Here is a 24,653-nt window from a genome sequence, read left to right as displayed (position 1 = left end):
CTTCTGCTCCCTGCGCGGTTCAAGATGTAGAGCTCTTGTCTCCTCCTGCACCAGGCCTGCCTGCACACTGCCATGCTTCCCACCATGATGATAATGGACTGAACCTCTGACACTGTAAGCTAGCCCCAGTTAAGTGTTTTCTTTTATAAGAGTTTGCCTGATAGTGTCTCTTCACAGCGCTAAGCCTCTAACACATGGTGTAAGGATGATGGCTGTGGCGGATACTGACGGGACACTGTGGGGAGAGCCACAGGTTCTACAACGGAGAGCCTGCCTGGTGACAAATCTGTTGACTTGTCTGCCCTTGGCTCAGGACATCACGGGCTAAGAGTGACAGTAGCGCCTCACAGAGATGCCATCAGAGAGAGGCTCACCCTCAAATTCTAACTCCATCCACCTGGGTGGGGCGATGGCTGGTGTGTTTTTCTGGTGATGTTGTTGTAGCTACGGATGTTTGTAGGGATGTGCACCCAGGGATGTTCATGTAGGAGCCGGAGGAATCCATCTTAGTTTTGGAAACATGATCTGTCATTGGACCTGATTTCACTGACTGGATGAACTGGCTAGACGGGCTGGGTGGTGGTGGTGGTGCACGGCCTTTAAACCCAGCGCTCGGGAGGCAGAGGCAGGTGGATCGCTGAGGCCAGCCTGGTCTACAGAGTGAGTTCCAGGACAGCCAGGGCTACCCAGAGAAACCCTGTGTCAAAAAATGAAACAAAACAAAACTGGCTAGACAATGAGCTTCAGTGGATCGTATATATATATATATATATAATATATATATATTATTTACATATATATGGGGAAGGGTGTGAGGGGGTGATGTATGGGTGTAAATATGTAAGTATATGTATATGTGTGTGTACATATACATATATGAGTGTGCTGTGTGTATCTATGCACATGTATGTATGTGTATATATATTTATGTATATGTATGACTATGTATTCTCAGAATCGAACATCAAACTCAGGTCCCTTGTGCTGACAAAGCAATAAAGGTCAACCACTTGACTGACAAAGCTACCTCCATGGGCACCAGGCACGCATAGGGCAAACAGATATACAGGCAGGTAAAACACCAATTCCCGTAAAATAAAAATCAGTATTTAAAAACACTCAAACCAGGTGCAGTGGTGCACACCTTCAATCCAAGCACACAGGAGGTAAAGGTAAGTGTGTTTCCCTGAGAGTCGTAGGGCAACCTGGTCCTCACAGAAAATTCCAGGCTAGCCAGGGCTACGCGAGACACTGTCTTTTTTAAGAAGGAGAGAGATAAGAAGAGGCGGAGGAGTCAGGCCCAGGCCAGGAGCATCTGGGGACGGGGCTGGGGTGGGGGAGAAGGGCCGACGCACCATGGTGAAGTAGCAGGCAGCCCTGTTGACATACAGCTTGCACAGCAGCTCCCGGGGTAGAGCCACCTGGTCCGAGGCGGCGTAGTCAGCCACGTTCAGCCCTTCCATGTACTGCACCAGAGCCTGCTTGTAGTCCTTCTCCCGGAAGAGGTCGTTGCCCTCGGCAAACAGGTTCTGCACAAGCTTGAGCAGGAAAGCCTGTGCAAAGAAGGAAGGAAGGGGCTAAGCAGGCCTCCATCCAGCCTGGCTCAGTTACGGCCCTCACTGCAGCCACACACCACCGGACGGACACTCACCTCATACTCCTCTTGCTTTAGGGGTAGTGTCGACCTAGTGGGAAAAGAGAGACACAGGACAGGGTGAGCCCATGGGTTGGTCCCATGTGGACCCCCGAGGCTGGCACTTCAGGCCTGACGTAAGTAGGCCTCAGGCAGCTGTGGCTGAGGTAAGAGGTGAGCAGACTGCATGGAGTCGCTCGGTTCTGATGGAAGGACTTCCATTTTTCCCCCAAACTCTCCAGAGGCAGATGCTGGACAAGATCTGCAGCTCCAGCCAGCAGCTGCCCTCAGCCTTCGAGCTCAGCCCTTCCTAAGGAAAGCCAGACTCCAGGGCTCTAAGTTACAACGGCAGGGGAGCCATGGCGGGTCTAGGTGGCCCGCAGCACTAGGAAAGGACAAGAGGAAAACAGACTGGCCAAGGCAAAGTCAGGAGTGACCTGTTTGGCACAGGACTGCTGCTACGAAATTAACACCTACTCTGGAACAACCTCATCAAACCAAATTTCCACCTTTGACCCACAGGACGAGTGATGCAGAGTCCACCTCAGGCGCCCTCAGTCTGGGAGGCTCTGCCCTTCTCCTGAGCTACGCAAACACTCAGTCAGCCAGTGCCAGGTCCAGTGACAGCAGCCAACCCCTCAACCAGACACTAACAAGTCACTCAGTGGCTACACATTCTCTCCAGTGTGTACAACCACAGCTCCCTGTGGAAGAGAGCATTGGCTCAGGAGAGCTTGCGTGTCTGTCAGCCTGGGAGAAGGGCGGGGCTTGTCTCCGGGTCCCTCATGGAGGGGAAACTGGTGCTCAGTGGGGCAGGAGATGAAAAGGGTGAGGGTAGACAAGATCCGGGGGGCAGCCAGGGCAAGGCAGCACAGGGACATGTACTTGTGGACTCATGGCCTCTGCCTTACCTGCCCCTCTCCCAGCTCTTCCCACCTCTCCGCATCCCAGTGCACTCGGAGCAGGGCTTAGCCAGGAGGAGGAGGAGAGCCAGACCCACCTGCCCACTACCCACTTACTGAATGAACTGCAGCCCCTTCTCGATGTCCGCCTTCCGTTTCTGCCTCTCCATCAGTGTCTGCAGGGAGAGCATAAACCTATCAATCAGACAGCATGTGTGCGTGGGGGTGACAGGGCTGGTGGATGGGGGAGTAGCTGCTATCCCCACCCTGTCCTGTGGCTGTCAGAAGGCTCTCTCCCTCCTGATCTTTCCACGGCAGAGGTTTAAAGCCGTCTTTAGAGTGACAGGCCATCCCAGGGACTATGCTGACATCTTACAGACCTGTGACCCACCGGACTCCTTTGTGTGGTGAACTTGATGGGCAAGGGACACGTATGCATGGGCCACCTGCCCATCACCACACAACAGCGTGAGCAGTGCCTGGAATGGCTCAAGTTCAGAGGAAAACCTTGTTTTACCGTTAAATGTAGGACCACCAAGGAGAAGGAACACAGCTAGTGCAAGTAATAGTCGGTGACGGTTTACGTGAGGGGCACCCGCCACGGGTCCTGCGTTTATCTTCATCTTCACCGAGTTCCTGCTCACTCTGCAGCCCACTTGCCCTCACACTAGGGGAACCTCAGCTGGGTCAGAAGCTGGCGGGTGGCTAAGGCTAAGCTTGAACCCACTGAATGCTTTCTTCCACCAGCAGCCCCTCGGGTCACTATAAGCCCTGGTGTGGCTGCCTAGGAAGAAAGGCAGGCAAGGTGGGCTCTGTGAGTACCTCGTGCCTGGGCCAGGGCGTGGAGCTCAGACGGGAAGGCCTTGGGTGGGGGTGGGGGGGATGTCTAAGCTGATGGGGACATAACTGTCACCCCAGGGAGCCCTCCATACACCGAGAAACCAATGAATGTATTTATGGGGCACTGACACTAACAGTGTGTTTGACATCAAGGGATTATAGAAAGGCTACTCTCTCTTCTTATGGCTTTGGGCCTCAGTGTCCCAAGTGGGAAATGAGGCTGATGGTAGATCTGCCATACTGGCTATCATGACGGTTTGGGAGGTGATAGGTGCAGAGTTCCCGGCACTGATAACGGTCCAAACAGCACAGGAAAATGCATGATGCCATACTGCCCACCCCCCTTGCAAGACACCAGATTATGTGGTTCTTGGGTCAGAAACCTGACTGTAATTCAGAAATGAGGCGAGAGGCCAGCCATGATAGATAGCTCTGGCTTCTCTGTCTACAGAGTGAGCCCCTCATTCCTGCAGCCCACTCTGCCCCTTGTCGCACTGCAGCCTACTCCCACAGTTCCTACGCCTGCACTGCCATACTCCCTCCTGGCCTCCCTGCAAAGGCTCCCCTCCCCTGGCCCAGCACCAATCTCCCTCCAGTCCTTGAAACAGCCCTACCACTGCTCACTTATCTAGTGTTGGCTGGAGTTGGGTAGCTTTGACTGATCAGGGTCAGGCTTGACCTGCAAGTACAATTGGGCGGGGATGACAAGGCTATACTGGATACATGCAGTGGGGCCCAGTCCTGAGCCGGGGAAGCTGTGGAAGGCAGAAATCTGTGGTCTGAGCACAGGCACCATATGACATGGCCACCAATCCGCATCTGCTGAGCACCCAGTGGTTGGACCTCGTCCACCGACTGGCCTCTGCCTCTCCTTACCTCCAGTCTGTACTGACCCCAGACACTGTCCCTCATTGTCCCTCAGCCTTCCCAAGTATACCCTGGGGAGGGTCTTTCAAAGTCACACATTTGATCCTGTCTGACCCTGTGTTTGATGTTTGAAGAGTCTCCTCTCTTCAGCCAGTCAAGATTCCCTAGCAGTGCTGCCTGCCTGTAATCCCAGTACTCAGAGGCTGAGGCAGGAGGACAATGAATTAGAGGGCAGCCTGACCAACCTCCCTGTCCTCCATGGCTTCCCGGAAGCCCCCAGCAGGCAGAAACACTTTGTATCGGCCCTCAGTCCTGACATCCAGCAGATTCAACCACGAACACTGCCCACAGTCACCTCAAGCAACAATTCCAAGGTGGCTGAATCAGCCAAGAGGTCAAGAAGTGCTGCTTCAGAGAGAGGCGCAATCTCCACAGCCCGGAGTTACCCACCTCACTGCCCGCTTCTACTGACTGGCCACGTGACGCCTCTTACCCTCTCCTCCTGACTCAGGAGACAGAACAGCACCCGGGATATCCTCAACTTTAGAGTCTGGCTTGTGGCAAGCACTTCATCAACAGGCCACTGGGTGATTAGACTCCCTCTGCTGGGTGTTCACTCAACAGCAGCCATCTAAAACGAGAAGCTGGTATCTCTGTACCCCAGCCAGCCTCACAACTAAGTTAGAGACACGGGCGGACAGTGCCCGGGCTGCACCGGAAGCCAGACTTCTGCGGCAAACAGACTAGGGTAGCACTTGAAGTGGCAGCTGGCACTGAGGAGGAGGGTTTGAGATGGGCCTTTAGTTTGGTTGTTTGTTTCGGGTTTATTTATCTATTTCTTTTTAGGATGGATCTCCCAATGTAGCTCTGACTAGCAAAACACTCGTTATGTAGACCAGCCAGGCCTCCAGCTTTGGGTGATCCTCCTGTCTCTGCTTCCCAGGAGCTGAGATTACAGGAATCCAACAGCACAGCCGGCTGAAGGGTAAGTGGGAGCAGACTTGTCAGCGTTGAGCAGGAGCCTTCTGGATGACCACCCGCTCTCGAGTTCTCCTAGCATCGTGGGCCAAGGCTCCCGACCGCTTTTCATCAATCTTGGTGGGTGTCCCTGGGGTTTTACAGTCATGAGAGATAAAGAAACGATGTTCAAATGGGTCATAAGATTCGCAGCTGAGCCAGGCATGGTAGGGCATGGCTGTGGCCCCAGAGCTCAGGAGGCAGAGGCAGGTGGATATTTGATTTCGAAGCCAGCCTGGTCTACAAAGTGAGTTCCAAGACAGCCAGGGCTACACAGAGAACTGTCTCGAAACACAAAAACAAATAGATATGCAGCCAGCAAGTGGAGACCATTCTAAGGACACCAGATCTCAGGTCATCAGACCTTCCTTCCAAAATGACAGAGGTAGACCCTTTCAGCTTTGATAGGGTATTTGACATCTGTCCCTAGCCCCAAGGCAGATGTCTGTCTGGTATGATTCCCTGTAGGAAAGTTGTTCAGTCCCAGGGTCTACATGAATCACTGAGGGGTCTCCCGTGTATAAAGGCCTTAGAATACAACTGACAAATAGACTATCTCACAGAACAGTATAGCAGGGAGAGGTTTGGTAGGGCACTGGTTAAGGAGGATTCCCTGGGCTCTTAATGGCACTACCACAAGAAAGGTCTAGCAACAAACACTTACCGGGCCCTCAGCCACTCCTCGCTGTCAGAGTGGCTAAGAGCCACAGTGATGCAAACTGACACCTGGTCAGAGGCCCAGCTCTGTAGGTGGCCCAGGTAACACTGGGCAGAGCCCTGGCTAAAAAGGATGGGGGCTGGAAGGAGAAGGGTGTCCTCACTGTATCCCTCTTCTGACCCCACCTGAGCCCAGTTGAAGCTGGGGTGCTAGCTCCCCCCTTAATCCTGGCGTTTCAGAAACAGGCAGGTAGATCACTGTGAGCGTGAAGCCAGCCTGTTCAACTTAGTCCAGGGCAGCCAGGACTTCATAGAGACCCTGCCCCCCCCCAAAAAGGAACAGATTTCAGAATGCTTTCTGCATTACGATCACCTGTGGGATGTGAATCCTGACTACCTGAGTTGGATCCCCAGATCCCACTGTGAAAGGAGAGAACTGATTCTTTAAAGATGCCCCCCCCTGCACAACTGAGGCACATGCATCCTGTGTTTATACACACTCATGCACACATCACACACATACAATAGTAATATATATTTATATTACAATGTATATAGTATATATAGTAATATACACATATACATATGTATATACTCCATGCCAGGTATTGAGGCACATGCCTACAATCCCAGCTCTGGAAGCAGAGGCAGGAGGACCAGGAGTCTAAGGCCAGCTCAACTACTAAAACTACTACACAGTGAGCCTGACTCTGGGCTGAACTGAAGTCTGAGATCTTATCTCATTGAACACAAAAAACCACCAGTAACAATAATAACACAAAACAAGCACAGGACTGAGGGCTGGGGCGATGGCTCAGAAGGTGAAGTCACTGGCTGCTCTTCCAGAGGACCCAGGTTCGATTCCCAGAAGCCACAGCAGAGGAGGCGTTTGAAAGAATACGCTCCCTAACTCATTTTCTCTAGAAACTGGAATCTGCTAGGCAGCAAGGGGCACAGAATGACTTCCTCAGCAGGGTTTGGATTTTTCACTCCCCCACAGGCAAAATCTGAAATACGAGGTAAGATGATTGACGTGGGGCAGGTGGGAACCAGGACCCTGAGAGCTCCAGTATTCAAAGTCAGGGTTCTGGGTTCTGATCCCAGCACTGAAATGGGGGTGGGTGGGGAGGAGACGAGAATGAATGAGAGATTAATTACCATGACATAGTTCATTAGTCCAGGAGGCACTGTGCTGCCCGCCTCCTGAAGATCTCACGGTCCTAAGCTAATGGTGGTAGAATGAGAGAAAGGCCATGGGTTCTTCCGCCCAGCTATTTTACAGATGAATGAATAAAAGAGGACCTGCACCCAAAGAGACGACCCTCACAGCAGTGCTTGCACCTGCCGAGAGGCTCCCGTGGGGCAGGAGCTGTCCTGGGCACCTCGCTCCCCTCGATCTCCCCAACTGCTTTCTAAGGCAGATACTGTTAGCACCGCCATTCTGCAGAGGACATCAGGGCTACAGAAAAGCTAACTGACCCTTCGCAATGATGGATGCCGACCCTGGCAGCCTGGCCCTAGAACCTATGCACATCACCGTCACCCTTGCTATCATTGAGTAAGTGGGCCCAGCAGGAGGACCGTCCGTCCATTGGTCCACCAAGATCAAGTCTCCCCTGGCTCACAGTAACTCCAGCTTCTGACGCCCCTCCCCCAGCCCCAACTGCAGTTACAGCCAGAGTTGACTACTCGGTACCCTAACACAGCAACCAGCTCTCACCTAATTCCACTTCAAGCCTTTAGCCAAGTGGCTTCCTAACCGGGGACCTCCTTGCTGCTGAGGTAGGAGGGTTTGTTTTTTTTTTTTCCAAACTTGCCTCTTCCTGGCCTCTGGGCGGCATCTGTGGCGTCCTCCCACCTCTAGGATCCTTTCACTGTCTCTGTGGGTGGGCTTTTCTTGGCCAGGACTCAAGGCCAATGTTCCTGAGACTCTAGGGAAGGGACAGTGCTCGTGTTGTCTATGCAGTCCCCAGACAAGCTCCTGTATTTCATGATCTCATGAGTCATGCTGGTGACTCAAGGATCTACCCCCTGCCAAGTACCCCGTCCTCAGCAGTAAAGATCTTCAGCTTCACCTTCTGGGTTCTGGCACCTGGATGTCTGCAGCCCAGGCCTATCTATGACCTCTGCATTGTGGGTCATAACTAGAACCCACTACCCACACCCAGACAATTCCTATTTATCTTTTAAGACCCACGCCGGGGTTGGGGATTTAGCTCAGCGGTAGAGCGCTTGCCTTGCCAGCGCAAGGCCCTGGGTTCAGTCCGAGCTCCGGAAAACAAACAAACAAACAACAACAAAAAAAAACCAAAAAAAAAACAAAAATAAAAAATAAAAGATCCACGCCTGCGGGGCTGGAGTGACAGCTCAGCAGATAAGCACGCCGACAACTCTTTCAGAGGACCAGGTTTCAGTTCCCAGCCCCTTCTTGGTGCTGTCTATCTGCAACTCCAGCCCCAGGTGATCTGACGCCCTCCTCTGACCTTTGAGGGCACTGCGCACATATGGTGCACAGATCTACACGCAGGCAAAGCACTCATACACATAAAATAAAGTTAATATTAAAAAAGGCCTACTTCTGTTTGAGGCCAGCTTGGTCTACGGAGCAGGTTCCAGGACAGCCAAGTCTCCACAGCAAAACCCAAAGCCCCTAAACAACGACAACAACAACAAAACCCTACTTCTATGTCCACACAATCTTCATGCCCATCCCAGCTGTACTTGGCTTCTTCCCACTAAACACATTCCACAGCGAACACAGCATCTCCTCCCCTCCCCCCTCTGTCTTCTCCATTCTTGTCCTCGGCCTAGTCAGAGCTCTGACTGCCAGCGGGGCTCACCAGACCCCAATTCCTTGACCTTTAACCTCCCAAGCATCCCTTGATGTGTGGTGAGAACCTCCACGGCTTCCCTCTCTCCAACCACACGACTCTCACGGGACATCATATGTCTCACCAGTGAACCTGTACCATTTGCTCCCACTCTGAAGGCCAGGGACATCTGTCTAATACATACACCAATGTCATTCCACTTCTCAAACCCTCTCAAATGTACATGTGTTGAATACACACATGCACACACACACACGCACACACATGCACACAGGCACACACACATGCACACACACACACACAGAGGCACATGCACGCACATGCACGCGCGCACACACACACACACACACACACACACACACACACACACACAGTCACTATGTCATGAGACCTGAATAAGCTGTCGTGTAGTGATGTACCAAGGCTGGTTCTCTGGTATTAATAATATACATCAACTACACAAGATGCCACTGTTAAGGGAAGCTGGGTGAATTTTTTTTTTTTTGTACAATTTTTGCAACTTCTCAAGAATGACAAGTTAAACAAATAAACAAGTAAGACTTCCTGCGACACTCTTCCCAAGAGGACAAAGTGCACATTCTTCAGTTGGTGTCTGCAGCACAGCAGGGCATGCCTGACCTCCCCTGGTCCCGTGGCAAGGCCTGGAAGGTCACACGCTAGCAGTGCTGTATCATCAGGCTTCCTCCTCTGAACGGAGCCTCCTCCATAGCCAGTGCAGCTTCAAAGTGTCCCCTCAACCAGGGAGCCTCTCCCAACTCCACCCAAGCTCAGTGCTCTACGCCCGTTTTACCCACCATGCTTATCCTAGCTGATGCAGTCATGTGACTCCTGAAGGCGAAGCTGCACCTGACTCATCTCTGAGAAGCCCAGAGAAACAGTGCTTAGGAGCCAGTGGTCGGAGGGGCCCAGGATCTGAGGACAAGACTGAGGAGGCTGCCATCACTCATCACTCATGCTTTCTCCTGCCACAGAGCCTGAAATATCACCTCAGTCTTTACAGTACTCTGTAAGAAGGAACAATTATAGCCCATTTTGTAGACGGGGAAACAAGCACAGAGGGGTGAAACAGCCTACCGGGGTCTCCCTGTGAGAAATGACGGAGCTGGGATTTGAATCCTGGAAGTTGGCCCTTTGATCACTTCCTCCGTCGACACAGGTCTCCCACAGCCTGTCTTCACCCTGCCCTCATGCATACATGACCTCAGGTTTAGCTGAAGAGCAGCAGTCCCTCCGGAATGCAGGCTGGCCACATACCATGCCCTTGCCGCCCGAGCTTTCGTCATCCCTTGGAAGCCGTGGTTCTCAATGGCTTCCCCAGTCAGAGCAGGAAAAGTTTTACTGCACCCTCCTCAACCCTCCCAGCCCGCAAGCTGGGCCCGCACATATCTCTTGATAAGTCCCCATAGCCCTTGAAGTATGTCTGCCCACTCCTGGCCTCCCTGTCCCATGGCTGCCAGGGAGGGGCATGTTTTATTTCCACAGATTGACATGTTAAATAAGATGTACAGCAGGAACTGTGAGCGGAGCCGAGAAAACCCCTCCTGACAGCTAGCATCCCCCCAACTATGAACACAGGCAATACACTGTGCTCATGCCCTTGAGTTACACGTGTGTGGCCAGCAACACTGCATTCTTTCTGATCGCATCTCAGTTACTGAAGATAAAAAAAGAGTTCCTGTTTATCACTTCAAACTTACAGTAGCTACACGAGGCACACCGGTAAACCTTGCTGAGAACAGTCTAGGGCTGGAGAGATATTTAGTCATGCCTTATACGCATGGGGACCCAGAACCATGAATAAAAAAAGCTGGGCATACACTTGCAATCCCAAAGTCGGGGAAGTGGGATAGGCAGATTCTCAATGAGCTCAACCAACGGGACCCGATCTCTAAAAGCATGCTTGAGAAATGGCTCAGTGGTTAATAGCACTTGCCGCTCTAGCAAAGGATCCAGGTTCGGCTCCCAGCACCCATCTGGAATAGGGGCGCCCATACACAATGACCTGTCACTCCATTTCCGGGGGACCTGGCACCCCTTTTCTGGAGCAGTGACCAGGCACACGGGTGGTACAAACACACGCAGACATGCAGACAAACACTCATCTACATAAAAAGAAAAAGCAGAGGACTCCTAAGGAATGTCACCCAAGGTTGTCACCTGGCCTCTGCATGCACACAGGAACACTATACATGTACATCAACACATATACCCAAACACACGTGTACACACACTACACGTATGCATGCATATACACATGAATCCTCGCGCTCGCACACAAAGTCCATCGGGAGAAGAGTTTTTCCCTGCAATCCCCTATCTTTCGCTTCTGATCTAGAAGGGACCGAAACAAAAGGCTCTGTGCAAAAGAATCATCTGTGCCCACAATCACCTCAAAAGTAGGATTTATCATCCCATTGTTCACAGAACAATAAGGCTTAGACTGGACGGGGGCTGGCCCAAGGCCACGGTATTGCTGAGGAAGGCCAAGCTACTGGCACCACCCCAGGCCCCAGCAAGAAAGTAGGTTAAGAAGCAAGAGCGAAATGGTGTCCACAGGCCTCGGCAGCCTGCAGGCTGCTTTCTTTGAAACCGGCCATCTTTTTTTTTTCAATTTCTTGGGACAGGATTTCTCTAGGTATTCCTAGATGGCCTGGAGCTCACTATGTAAACCAGGCTGGCTTTGAATTCACAGAGACCAACCTCCCAAGTGTTGGGATTAAAGGAGTGTACCACCATGCACGACAACTTGTTATGTTTTTTATTGTTATTTTTTAGGTATCTGTGTCCGTGTATAGGCATGTGCAGGTGAGTTGCGCTGCCTGAGAAGGCCGGAGGCAGCAGATCTGGCGGTGGGGTCATCTGAATGACCTGTGTGCTGAGAACCAAATTTGGGTCCTCTGGAAATTCAGCGGTGCTCTTGACCTCTGAGTTGTCTCTCCAGCCCCTGACGTTTAAATAAAGCTGTCATTTAAGCTTAAAAAGGAAATAAAGTAAGAGTAGCAGAAGGTCACCCTCGGAAGGTCGCCCTCGGAAACTGTAAGGAAGCATAAGGTGATCACTGGTGGTGACGCACGACTTTAATCCCAGCACTCAGGAGGCAGAAGCAGGAGGATCTCCAAGTTCAAGGCCCGCCTCGTCTACAGAGCAAATTCCTAGGCAGCCAGGGCTACACAGAGAAACGCTGTCTCGAAAAAATAAAATAAATAAATAAATAGTAATAAATAAACATGAGTTGCCCAGAAGTCACCATTCAGAGAGACCCCAATGCCAGTGTCTTATTTCCGACCTCCTGTAGCACGCAACAGGAAGGCAGGATATGACAGTGGCCATCGGCCCTGGGACTAAATTCATCGCTGTCCCACGCTGCTTGAGGACATGTCTGTGAGTTCTGTTATCTGTAAGATGGGGCTGGTCATATATTCCCGTCCACCCGGCAGGACTCCCGTGTCTCCCCCAGAGCAGGTCAGAACATATTTTCTGCTGTACTAAGTTTCGGACAACACTGACTTTGCAGTTTTTGACTAGCCCACTCTTTTTTTTGGTAAGAACAATGGCCAACTTGCTATTTTTATTCCACATTAAACAGTGCTCACCTGAAAGGGAATGTCCTGTCACCAGTACTGGGACACAGTTAATAACCCCCTGACCTCACAGATATTTTTTTAAAAAGATTTACTTATATTACTTTACCTGTGAGGTAGATTTTAAATGCATACGTGTATGTCTGTTGGGTCCCCCAGAACTGGGGTTATGGATGGCTGTGAGCTACCGTATGGGTGATGAGATTCAAACCAGGTCCTCTGCAAAAGCAATACGTGCTCTTAACCACTGAGTCATCTCTCCAGCTCCCAGCCCTCAGAGATCTTCACGACAGTCGAGCAGGCAGAGAAACAGGTGGCATGTTGGTCTGGGGAGATGGTTCAGTACATTAAAAAGGTACAAGGACCTGAGCCTGATTCCCAGAACCCACATTCAAAAGCTGGTCACAGGGCTGGAGAGCTTTGCAGAGACTCGCTACTTTTATAGAGAACCAGGTTCAATCCCAGCACTGTACAGTGGCTCACGACAGTCCCAGAGGATCCAATGCATGGACATTCACAAAATGTTCACACACATAAATTAATTAAGAATTTCAAAAGGCGGGCTGGAGAGATGGCTCAGCGGTTAAGAGCACTGACTGCTCTTCCAGAGGTCCTGAGTTCAATTCCCAGCAACCACATGGTGGCTCACAACCATCTGTAATGAGATCTGATGCCCTCTTCTGGTGTGTCTGAAGACAGTTACAGTGTACTCACATACATAAAATAAATAAATAAATCTTAAAAAAAAAAAGAATTTTAAAAGGCTAGGCATAGTGATGCATGCTTATAATGTCAGAGCTGCGGAGGCAGGGGCAGCTGGGTTGCTGGAGTTCGCTGGCCACCCACTCCAGCTCCCTAGGTCAGCTCCAGGACAATGAGATCCTGCCTCAGAAGATGGATGGTTCCTGAGGACTAACACATGAACATGCCCACGTATGAACACACGCTAGCACACAGATCTGCAAACACATGAACACACATGCTCACATAATAGGTGTTAAACCCACCCAGCAAGACAGGCAGAGGCAAGAGTGAGGAACAAGTAGGAAATCGGGTAGGTGATGGAGGGGAGACCCTTCAGAGGACGTCGCATTTGAGACACGGAAGGAGGAAGGACAGAGGACTAGCGTGCGCCCAGCTGAGGGCAGTCGACTTGAAGGAAAACAAGCTCTGTAGGTTCAAGGAAAACAAGGGGCAAATAAGGGGGAGGGGGAGGACAGGCTGCAGCTTGACCAGAGAGCTACAAATCCCACTGGACAAGCAGGACTATGTTGTGCCTAAATGCAGAAAAGGTTTCCAGCAGGAATGACAGGGCCTGACTTAAAAAAGCTCCCTTTGACTCTTGCACGAAAGACAGATGACAAGAAGAATCAAGAACACAAGGAGGCTTAATACAGGTTTGATTAAGGCAGAGAATGGAGAAGGAACATTCTGGAGGTTACTAAGCACTCTTGACATTAGCCTACACCGGCTGATCTTTACAGCTTTTGACATCCATCTCTGTATTCTCACACCAAACAGAGGGCAAATATTACTGGAGCACACATGGGGAGACAGAGGCCGTGAACAGCGACATACTTGTGTGTGCACTGCCAGAGTTGGGAATGGAAGGCAGGACTCACTGCTCCACCCTGCTCTGTGCCCCTCCACCTGTGTGGGGGTGGGGGTGGGGGGGCAGCACTTCATGGGATGGAACGAGAGAGAGAACAGCTGCTCCAGGGTAACTTCTGAAACCCCGGGACGGTTGATCCCAGCCTGGACCGTCACCCTGGGGCTCACAGGCAGGGACGGGCTGCTGCCTGACACTGACACTTCAGAACCTCAAGCTGGCAAGAGGATACATCTGTTGACCTCAGAGAACCAGATACGCTGCCTGGTCCCTTTCTGAGCCCAAGAGCCTCTGGAGGTCGAGGAAGACTGACAGCGTCCGTTTTCTCCTCAAAGCCAGGGACATTATCTTTTGAAGGATTGCCAAGATACTGTTAGTGACAGGAAATCAGCCGCTGCTGTAAATAAGTTAATAAATGACTGAATAAATGTTGGTGATAGAAAACAGCTACCAGTCCAGACAGATAAGAAGTTAATTAACCGGGCTGGGCAGTGAAGAGGCTGAAGCAGGAGGAGTACCAAGAACTTGAGGCCAACCTGGGCTACATTGTAAGTCCATGCCTTTTAATAAATTAAAAAAAAAAAAAAAAAAGATTTGGACTGGGGATCGGGGACTTGCTCAATGGCAGTCAGAGGTTCTGGGGTTCATTCTTAGACAGAGAAAAGGACTAAGTAATCCAATGGCATCTTGTATGAGGCAATTACAGACTTCGGGTTCTCAAAGGGTGAGATGCACACCCATCTTGTGTGTATCTTGACTCTGCCAGAAAGTCCCAGGATCCTTCTGCCTCCAGGGCTGAGATTACAGGGCTGCATCACTGCGTCAACCTTTTAAGAGACGTGTGTGCGAATTCAGTAACCCCCACGGTGGCTGTGGGGTGCTTTACTCCTGCCCGGAAGAGCATCCGTGTTTGAAGGAAGGTGTCAGAAGCTCCCTATCTCCCACTGTTAGCAGATGTATAATGGTTTGTCCTACTCTCTCCGATGGATGTGTTAGGAAATTGCTCCTGTGGTGTTTTCAATTGGAAAATTGAGCTAACAGGGTTATAGCATTAAGGTGAGGGTTACAGTTAGCCTTAGTGTTAGGGCTATGGTTGGGGTAAGGGTAATGGTTAAAGTAGGAGTGGGGTTGGAGTCAGGGGTGGGGCTGGGGTTCGGTTAGTGGTGTTGGATGGATTTGGTGTTGAAGTGGTGGTAAGAGTAGGGTAGGGATGAGGCAGGAGTAGGGACGCACTTGTCCAGTGTCCTTGTCTGTCACTCTGCTTCTTTGAGGCAGGGTCTCTCTCTAAACCTGAGGTTCCCATATTCTTGGCTAAGCTGGATGCCAGTTAGCACCAGTGATCCTCTTCAGACCTGGCGTTACAGGAGTCTGCAAGGACGCCAGCTTGTTACGTGACTGGAGGGAGCCGAGCTTCTCACGTCTGAGCAGCAGGTGCCTTTAGCCCCCGCCCTCCGCCAGCTCCTGCACCCAGTACTAGGGATCAAGCTCACACCGCAAGCTGGTATGGCAAGCGCTTTACTGACTGACTCCTCTCCCAGCACTTGGAATGGAGGCAGGAGAATTAGGAATTCAGCTCTGACCTCAGCTACACAGTAAGTTTGAGACCACCCTGGTTTACATAAGACCCTACAAGGCCAGGCGAGGCAGAGGCAGGCAGATCTCTGAGTTCATGGCCAGCCTGGTCTACAGAGTGCATTCCAGGGCACCAAAGGCTATGCAGAGAAAACTTGTCTTTAAAAGCCAGGAAAAAAAACCAAAAACCAAAAAACAAAAAACCCTTTGGGTTCTACAGTCCTATTGGCTTGCCCATGACTCCTGCTCTATGACGGCTATACAATTGTGGAAGTGTGCCTTGTCTCTCTGAGCCCCAGGCTCCTCATCTGTGAAATGGGGCCAGCAATGGTAACAGACTTCCCTCAGGGAGTAGTCGAGTGGGTATGATAGAGGGCGCAGAAAGAACCAAGCCCTGTATAAATATGTGGCAGCTGCTGTCCTTGTTCCCAGCCCAACCTGATACAAGGCTCAGGAATTGTCCCCGAAGAAGCCACCCAGAAGGTTCTGGAGAGAAGATGGGTTCTGGAGACAGAAATGCTGTATTCCGTCCCCAGAGGGTTCTCAGGAGTGCTAACAAACTCCTGCAGAAGCCATCCCCCAGCCTGCCCAGAAACAGACCACATAAGGTGGGAAGGAGCTCTGTGGCTGGTGCTGTCACAGGAAGAGGAGCCTGTTTGCTATGAACCATTAAATAGGACTAAAGGATCTGGCCTCTACACTGGCCTGGAGCTGACAGAATGATCACTTCAGCCCACGGAGCCTCCAGCTGCAGGGTGCCCTCCCCTGCAGACACCCCACCTTCCATGACTCAGGTCTACGCCGTAGACCCCACCGGCTTCTCCACTCACCCTTTATGGCTGCTGCAGACAGACTCAGTGTGCTTTGCAGACTTTTTTTTTTTAACAACGCCATCTAAATTCTGTGCCTGGCCTCGTCTATTATCAATAAAATGTGGACAACCAAGACATACACCCACAGGATGATTTGGGGGTGCGGGGGGCTAAATAAACTCAGAAGCTGGGCTTGGCCACAGGGGCATTACTGGGTGGTATTGCTAAATTAGTAAAAGGTTTTTTAGTTTGTTTATTTATGTATATGAGTACACTGTAGCTGTCTTCAGACACACCAAAAGGCATCGGATCTCATTACAGATGGTTGTGAACCACCATGTGGTTGTTGGGAATTGAACTCAGGACCTCTGGGAGAGCAGTCAGTGCTCTTAACTGCTGAGCCATCTCTCCAGCCCCTTAGTAAAAGTTTTTAAAATCCCTCTAGCTTCTTTTTTTTAAAAGATTTGTTTTATTTGGGCACTGAAGAGTAGCTAATTGGTGGAGCGCGGGCTGCTCTTCCGAGGACCCAAGTTTGATTTCCAGCACCATATGACAGCTTACAACCATCTGCACCTCCAGTTCCTGGGCATCCAATCCCCTCACACAGACATGCGCGCAGGCAAAACAGCAACACACGTTAAAAATAAGTAAAGAAACAAATCTTTAAAAGACTAGTTTTATTCTTAACTATGTGCAGGTCTGTGTGAAGGTTGTGTGTGAGTGCAGGTCTCTGTAGAGGCCAGAAAAGCACTGGATCCCGGAGCCTGAGTTACAGGGAGTTGCAAGCAATCGATGTGAGTGTTGGGATTTGAACGCAGGTCCTTTGGAAGAGCAACATATGCTCTTGATCACCTAACCATCTCTCTCTGACCCACTTTAAAAACAAAAAAACAAAAAACACAGAGTCTCCCTCTGTAGACCAGGATGAACCTACTTCTGCCTCCAAATACTGGGATTAAATGAGGAATTCTGTCATCTAGTTCCCCCCCTGCGCCCCCATCCCTCTCTCTTTCCCTCTTTAGGACAAAGTCTCTGTATCCCTGGCTGTCCTGGAACTCCCTCTGTAGAGCAGGCTGGCCTTGAACTCATGAAATTCGCCTGCCTCTGCCTCTCAAGTGCTGGGACTTAAGGCCTGTGCCACCGCTTCCTGGCTCCTCTTCTCTATTTTTTAAAGTTTTATTTAAGTTATGTGTATATGTATCTGTCTATGTGTAGATATGTGGTCCTGAGTTGGAGGCCAGAGGAAGAAACTGACCCCCTAGAACTGGAGCTCCATGTAGTTGTGACCCTCCCAACGTGGGTGGTGGGATCTAACCTTGGGTCCTCTAAAAGGGCAGCAGGTGCTCTAAGAAGGGAACCACCCCCCAAACTCTGACCTTCTAGCTCTCTCACTTAGCTCTCTGGAATAACTGTCAAACACCAGCAAGCCTCAGGACTCATCGGAACATGCTAGCACATGCCTGCAACCCCAGCCCTTGAAAGCCAGGGTCAGAGGGTCACTGACACTAACTTGGTCTCTATAGGCAGGTCCAGGCAGGGCTACTTAGTGAGACCCCATCTTAAAATTCACAAAATAATAATAGTAATCATAACAAAAATAAAATTTAGGGCTGGAGAGATGGGTCAGAGGTTAAGAGCACTGACTGCTCTTCCAGAGGTCCTGAGTTCAAGTCCCAGCAACCACATGGTGGCTCACAACCATCTGTAATGGGATCTGATGCCCTCTTCTGGTGTGTCTGAAGACAGCTGCAGTGTACTCATATACATGAAATAAATAAATCTTTTAAAAAATAAAAATAAAATTTAAAGTTCAAAAGAAAAGAAAAACACACGTTCTCAGAGGTCATTTCCAGATATGGAAACTCAAGTGCGGACAATCAAAGGGCCTGCGGTGACAGCACCAGACTTCAACTGGAACTCATAGCTGTCCCTACACAGTGGCTGTACCAGGTAACTCGTTCCTCAGGCTTTACCTGTCCCTGCTTCCATCCATCTCTGTCTCTGCTCGGAATGGCCTCTCTCTGGCCTTTCTTATCCAATCTCTCAAGCATTCACATAGAAATTCTTCTAGGAAGACCTTCCACCTCAGGCAAAATAAGCCTGCCTCCTCGGCACTGGGGGATAATTCAATTTGACAACATAATGGCTGAATGTGTCCTTTTGGCACGTCCACCACAGCTGGAGGCAGAGGCGGGATCAGAGCCAGTTCCTGTCCACCGGAAGCTCAGGTTAATGGTCCCTGTCTGTCTTGTGCCCTAGCTCCAAGCTCTTCCAGGGTGATAATTGAGGCCCCTAAAGCCCCTAAGGAATAGAATTGCTCAGATTTCCACAGTCAGGAGTATGGTCCCTCTACAGCCTTTTCTGTGGGATGTGGGAACTCGGACACCTCAGGAGAACTCTGGCCTTGAGGCTCCTGCTAACCTTTCCCCATGTGAACCCGATGGTTAAGGCATTTCTTACTTTCCTGGTCTTTGTTTTTGTTCCCATGAGAAGAAGGTTACTACCAGAGGCAGGAGCACATTCGATAAAACAGTCAGAGAGGCCTGGGCTCAAGTTCTGTAAGGTGCTCCCGGAGTCCCCTAGTATCTCCTTTAGTAAAATACGGCCACAGGTGCCCACCCTTCACAAACTGCAATCAGATAAAATGTAAGTCACAAAATAATCCCAGCACCCGGGAGGCAGAAGCAGGTGGATCTCTGTGAGTTCGAGGCCAGCCTGGTCTACAGAGTGAGTTCCAGGACAACCAGAGCTACATGGAGACACCCCGCCTTGAAAGAAACAAAACAGGGGTTGGGGATTTAGCTCAGTGGTAGAGTGCTTGCCTAGCAAGCGCAGGGCCCTGGGTTCGGTCCCCAGCTCCGAAAAAAAGAAAAAAAAAAAAAAAAAGAGAAAGAAAGAAACAAAACAGTAAGTAAGTTTTAAAAAATATTAAAGAAAAACATTTGAAGATAGACAACGATAGTCTCTGTGCATAGATATAACAGAGGCTAAACCCAAGCCTTCCTTTCCGTATCCTCCACCATGGCTGAGCATCATCCTGCTTTCATCCCAGGCTCTACCACCTGCAGGGAACTTTCCTCCACATTTCCAGGGGCCATCTTGCCTCCTCTTAGTACACTAACCCCAGAACTTGTTCTCTTCTTCCCAAGCTCTCAGTTTCAGTTTTAAAAGACTAAATGTGGGGCTGGAGAGATGGCTCAGTGGTTAAGAGCACTGACTGCTCTTCCAGAGGTCCTGAGTTCAAATCCCAGCAACCACATGGTGGCTCACAACCATCTGTAATGGGATCTGATGCCTTCTTCTGGTGTGTCTGAAAACAGCTACAGTGTACTCATATACACAAAATAAATGAAATAAATTTTTAATAAAAAGACTAATTGTGTATGTGCCTATATGCACATGTGTGTGGATGGCCACACCTGTGTTCAAGCACACATTCCAGAGGAGAATACGGGGTGTCCTTCCCTACCACTGTCCAACATTTGAGGCAGGGTCTCTTCCTGAACCCGGCACCCACTCATGGGCTAGGCTCTCCAGCCCGTTTTCTTCCTGAATTTCCCTTTGTATTTCCAGCCAGACTACAAGGAGTCCAGACCTGGACCTGCCTCACGGCAGCTTAGGACTCTGGGAAAGGATGAATATTCAGCGACAGGAAACTAGTCATGAGCCCTGTGGACATCTGCAATCCTCTAAGCCTTACACTCTTCATCTAGAAAAGGACTGGACCTACCCCGCCACAGGCAAGATGGTGCAGTGGGTAAAAGTGCTTGCCACCAAGTCTGACAACCTGAGTTTGATGCCCTGGACTCATACGGTAGGAGAGAATGGACTCCGGCAAGTTCTGATTGCCATACACTTGCGACACATGTACCCTCCCTCCCTCAAGTGCATGGGGATAAAATTTTTATTTTTTAAAACTTTATGGGTTGGGGGTTTAGCTCAGTGGTAGAGCGCTTGCCTAACAAGCACAAGGCCCTGGGTTCGGTCCCCAGCTCCAGGAAAAAAAACAAAAACAAAAACTTTATGTGTGTGGCTATTTTGCTTGTGTACCATGTTGTGCGGCCACAAGAGGTTTCAGATATCCTGAAAGTGGAGTTAAGGACTGCTGGGATTCACCAACTGGATGCTGGGAATCAAACCTCAGTACTCTGGAAGAGCAACGGTGCTCTTAAACTCCAAGCCATCTCTCCAGCCCAATACACACACACACACACACACACACACACACACACACACACACACACACACACACCCTAACGACAAAGACAAAGTTTACTAGCTAGGAGGGACAGAGGACACAGTGTTATAAATAAGCTTTGCAGGCACCAAGCGCCATACATACACACATACTTTCTTCTCTTTTTTTTCCGGTCTTTTTTTGGGGGAGGTGGGGAATTATTGGTTGTTTTGTTTTGAGACAGTTTCTCTAGGTAGACCTGGCTGTTCTGGAAACTTACTCTGTAGACCAGACTGGTCTTGAACTCAGAGATCTGCCTGTCTCTGTGTCTGCCTCACCAGTGCTAGGATTAAAGGTGTGGACCAAGCCTAGCTAAGACGGTGTTTTTAGTTATCTATGTGGTTATGTGCACACCAGAGAGAGTGCAAGTAGAGGCAGAAAGGGTGTCAGACCCTTTGGAGTGAAGCTGATGTTGCAGGCAGTAGTGGACGGTATGACACGGGTGCTGGGAAATGAACTCAGGTCCTCTGTGAGAGTACTTAACCCCATTACCACCACCACCCTTGTTTTTTTTCCTTTAAAACAGGGTTTCAAGTCAGGTATAGCAGGGAGACCTCTGAGTTCGAGGTCAGCCTGGTCTACAAATCAAGTTCCAGAACAGGAAAACCGTATCTTGAAAAACTAAAAAGGAAACGAAACAAACGACGCAGGGTCTCACTATGGTAGCCCAAACTGGCCTGGAAGTCACAACTCTCTTTCCTCTAACTCCTGAGTGCTGGGAGGTGTGTATCAGACCTACCGCACACACACACACACACACACACACACACACACACACACACACACACACACACACAATGCTATACAAAGTTTATCATTTCAAGGGTCTCAAACCCACTGATGATTGCACTGTCCCATAAGTAAGACCCAAAAGACAAGCTCATCCCATTGAACACACACAGCCTAACTAAATAAATGCATTAATTAAATATAAATAAATTCAACAAGCCACATTCTGAACTGCCCTACCTAAATTAGTTATAGTTCACACCAGCCGTTAAACAGACATCATGGCAACCTCAGAACCATAAAGCCACTCTCTCATCCTCAGATCTCCCTCCTGGAAATGGAGCTCTGGAGTCAGATAACTAGTTAGGAGTCCTAGCCCTCTTGTGTAAATTTCCAGCAAGATACCCAATTCTCTAATCTGGAAAACAAGGATGGCTACATGTCTACCTGGCATAACTGCCAGGACTGTCAGAAGAGCCCACATACATCCAGCTTGGAACACACACACACACACTCTCTCTCTCTCTCTCTCTCTCTCTCTCTCTCTCTCTCTCTCTCTCTCTCTCCCCCTTCTAGAACCTGCTTCACCCAGGTTTGGGCCTAGCATCCTGTGTTCCTTGCAGCAGACTTCTATGGGAGAAAGAAGTATGAAGACATCAGGGAGGGTATGGTTGTATCAGCAGTGGCAGAAGTCTTGGTAGTAGAGGGAAAGATTCTGCTGGAATTTCATGTCCAACATAGTTGCTAAACGTACTATAATTATCGCATTTGTGTAAAAATTCAAGGATCTGCATTCTGCTATTTTCATCAAACTGGATGAACTGCAGGCACTCTGGAGAATGCAAAGAAGTTGGGGGTTCTGATTCTTGTGCTCAAGCACCTAAGACCTGGCTAACAAGCGAAAATTAAAAAAAAACAAAACAAAACCCAAAAACCGCAATCCCCCATCACTTTGCAGCGGTCCCCCAGTTCCCCGACTTGAAGCCCCAGCCTCTCCAGTCTCTCCAGCCCCTAGTTTTCCTCATTAATGTACTGTTGGCAACCCAGCCATACTGTTCTGTCAAGAATGAACTCTTTCTACGCGTTCCCACTCCTGCGGTGTGGGGGGGAGGGAGGCTTTGTCTCTGCAAAGGACCCTCAACCCAGGAACTTTACAAACACCTGAACCTGAGGGTTTCTAAGATAAAAAGAAAAGGAGCTATGGATCACAGAGAGGACCCTCTGTCCGCTGAGGGCAGTGCCAGAGGGGTCGGCTCCCCTTCCTCAGGGCCCCCATCCCTGCCAGGGCGCCCCTCAGTCGCCACAATCCGGGCACCCAGCAGTCCCTGTGAATCCCCTGCCAGGTTACTGCCCACCCGGGAGGCCTCTGAGCCCAGTGACGGATGCCACGACCGGAAATGCCCTCCTGCTCAGCCGACCCAGACCGCGCCCCCCTTTCCTGCCGCCCCCTCCCCCAGGGCTGGGCCCGCAGGCCCCGGATCCCCGGACTCGCGTGGCCGCTGTAACCGACTGGGGCGACCCATCAGCCGGCCATTGTCCCCGGCCCTCGCCGCGGCCTCTCCACCTCTAGGCACTGCGGATTCAAAGCGAATACAAAAGGAAAGGGGGACCCTAACTGCAAGCCTCGGACCACCTCCTTGCAGTGGGATCCGCAAAACATCCACGCACCCCTAAAGCTCCAGACCCAAGGGAGACTGCCCCACCACCACTGAAGAAAAATCCCAAGACATCCCCTGGGGGCTGCAGTGGAGACCCAGTCTCCCAGGCTGCAGGTGCCCGACCACACAATAACTTTGAAACTTTGGGGCAGGGGCACGGGAATCTGCAGAGATCCCCCCCCCAAAAAACCAGTTCATAGTAATGGAGGTGCTATTGCTTTATTCTTGCAAAGCCGCTTTTCCAGGTGGCCTGGCCCGGGCTTCCCGCGCCTCCTCCGCGCGCGGCCCTGCCCGGCCCTGCCCCGGCGCCCCAACCTCGCGCACCCCAACCTTGCGCGCCGCCGGGGACGCGGTGGCCCGGCCTCTGCCCCGCGGGGCTCCGCCGCGCCAAAGCACTCACCTCGGCCGGGCTGCGCTCCCCGCGGGCCTGCGCCGAGCCCGATAAATGGTATGCTATGACTAGAGGTATGATTACGTTATTATTATTAGTAATAATAAGAGTAAATGCTATTTAATTACGGGCGGCCGCATCCTGCTCCCGGCGCCGCCGCCCGGGCAGCTCGGTCCATGTGGCTCCGGAGCGCTTTACTTTCATTTCCAGCCCCTCCGCCGGCCGCTCGCGGCAGCACCCGCTGGAGGCTCCGTCTCCCTGCAGCTCTCCCTCCTCGGGTCCTAGAGAGCGCAGCTCCTCCTCGCCTTAGTCGCGCCCGGGGTGGGCGGCGCGGGCTGCGCACCTGGGGGGGTGGAGGGGGAAGTCGGGAAGCCCCCCTTCCCAGTGGACGGTTCATGCCTGGAATTCACCTTGATTTTCTTTTAAAACTGCCCTTCCTTTTCTGGGATTTCCTTCTGGCAGTTCTGCATCTCCAGGCGGACGCTGGACCGACCTCTGCTTTTTTTTTTTTTTTTTTTTTTTTTCCTCCCCCCAAATCGAGCGTAAAGCCACACTTGGCTTTCCAGGTGTTTTGATAAAGGAAGACATTTCCAAGCAACTGGTCCTGTTGTCTCCTTTTCTTTGATAAGGACCTCAATCAAGATCTCCTTTGGCTGGGGTTTCATGTACAGAAAGTTAAAAGGGGGGAAAAAATCAGTGACACTTGTTTAAGAAAGCCTGGCTGATTTTATTCAAGGAAGGGCCATCATGGTGGGTTGAGGGACCACTGCAGTGGGGTTTGCTGTGGTTCTGAGACACTGGGTTCAACCCTGAATTCAGCATGAACCGGGAATTTATAGGGTAAGGAGCAAGGCAAGGTCAGCAGACAGAAAACTTAAAGTAAAATGTGATGCCTGCTAGCCCCACCCAGCAGGGTTCTTAAGTGTTTTTAACGTCAGGTTTTTATTTTATGTTTTTAATGTCTGTCAGGTTTTTATTTTATGTGTACCAGTGTTTTGCCAGTGCTTTGGCTGCAGCCATGCACAGGTATCATGTGTGTCCCTAGTGCCTTGCAAAGGCCAGAGGAGTGAGTCGGAGTTTCTGAAACTGGAGTCACAGAAGGTTATGAGTGCTGTGTGGGTTCTGGGAATGTAACTTGGGTCCTCTGGAAGAGTAGCCGGTGCTTATAACGGTTGAGTTGTCTCTTGAGGATAGGTCAGGTACTGGAACATCACCTGGGGGCCTAATGGAGGATGGAGATCCTGAGTAGATCTTGATGGTGTTCCCAGATGGGAGGTAGGGGATTCTAGTTAAGCC

The 24,653-nt window shown here is 50.6% G+C and overlaps 1 protein-coding gene across 3 annotated transcripts in view; it reads right to left on the bottom strand.

The window, feature by feature from the left end:
• Zc3h7b (zinc finger CCCH-type containing 7B) overlaps positions 1-23,786 on the bottom strand; it is a 47,710-nt gene extending 23,924 nt beyond the window's left edge. Inside the window, exons 1-4 of one of the 3 annotated variants that reach the window (XM_032918344.1) lie at positions 23,768-23,786; positions 2,653-2,711; positions 1,652-1,685; positions 1,356-1,553 (exon numbers count right to left, since the gene is read on the bottom strand). In XM_032918344.1, the coding sequence (XP_032774235.1) occupies positions 1,356-1,553; positions 1,652-1,685; positions 2,653-2,705 (285 nt within the window). In that variant the 5' untranslated portion in view covers positions 2,706-2,711; positions 23,768-23,786. Of the gene's footprint in view, positions 1-1,355; positions 1,554-1,651; positions 1,686-2,652; positions 2,712-12,458; positions 12,565-23,366; positions 23,643-23,767 lie in introns of those variants that run through there. The other 2 variants (XM_032918337.1, XM_032918329.1) reach the window with 2 other exon arrangements.
• Between the last annotated feature and the right edge of the window lie 867 nt (positions 23,787-24,653).

The sequence above is a fragment of the Rattus rattus genome, chromosome 1 (genome assembly GCF_011064425.1).
Source record: "Rattus rattus isolate New Zealand chromosome 1, Rrattus_CSIRO_v1, whole genome shotgun sequence".
In the NCBI taxonomy this organism is placed as follows: Eukaryota; Metazoa; Chordata; class Mammalia; order Rodentia; family Muridae; genus Rattus; species Rattus rattus.
This window is presented reverse-complemented; position numbering and strand designations above follow the sequence as displayed.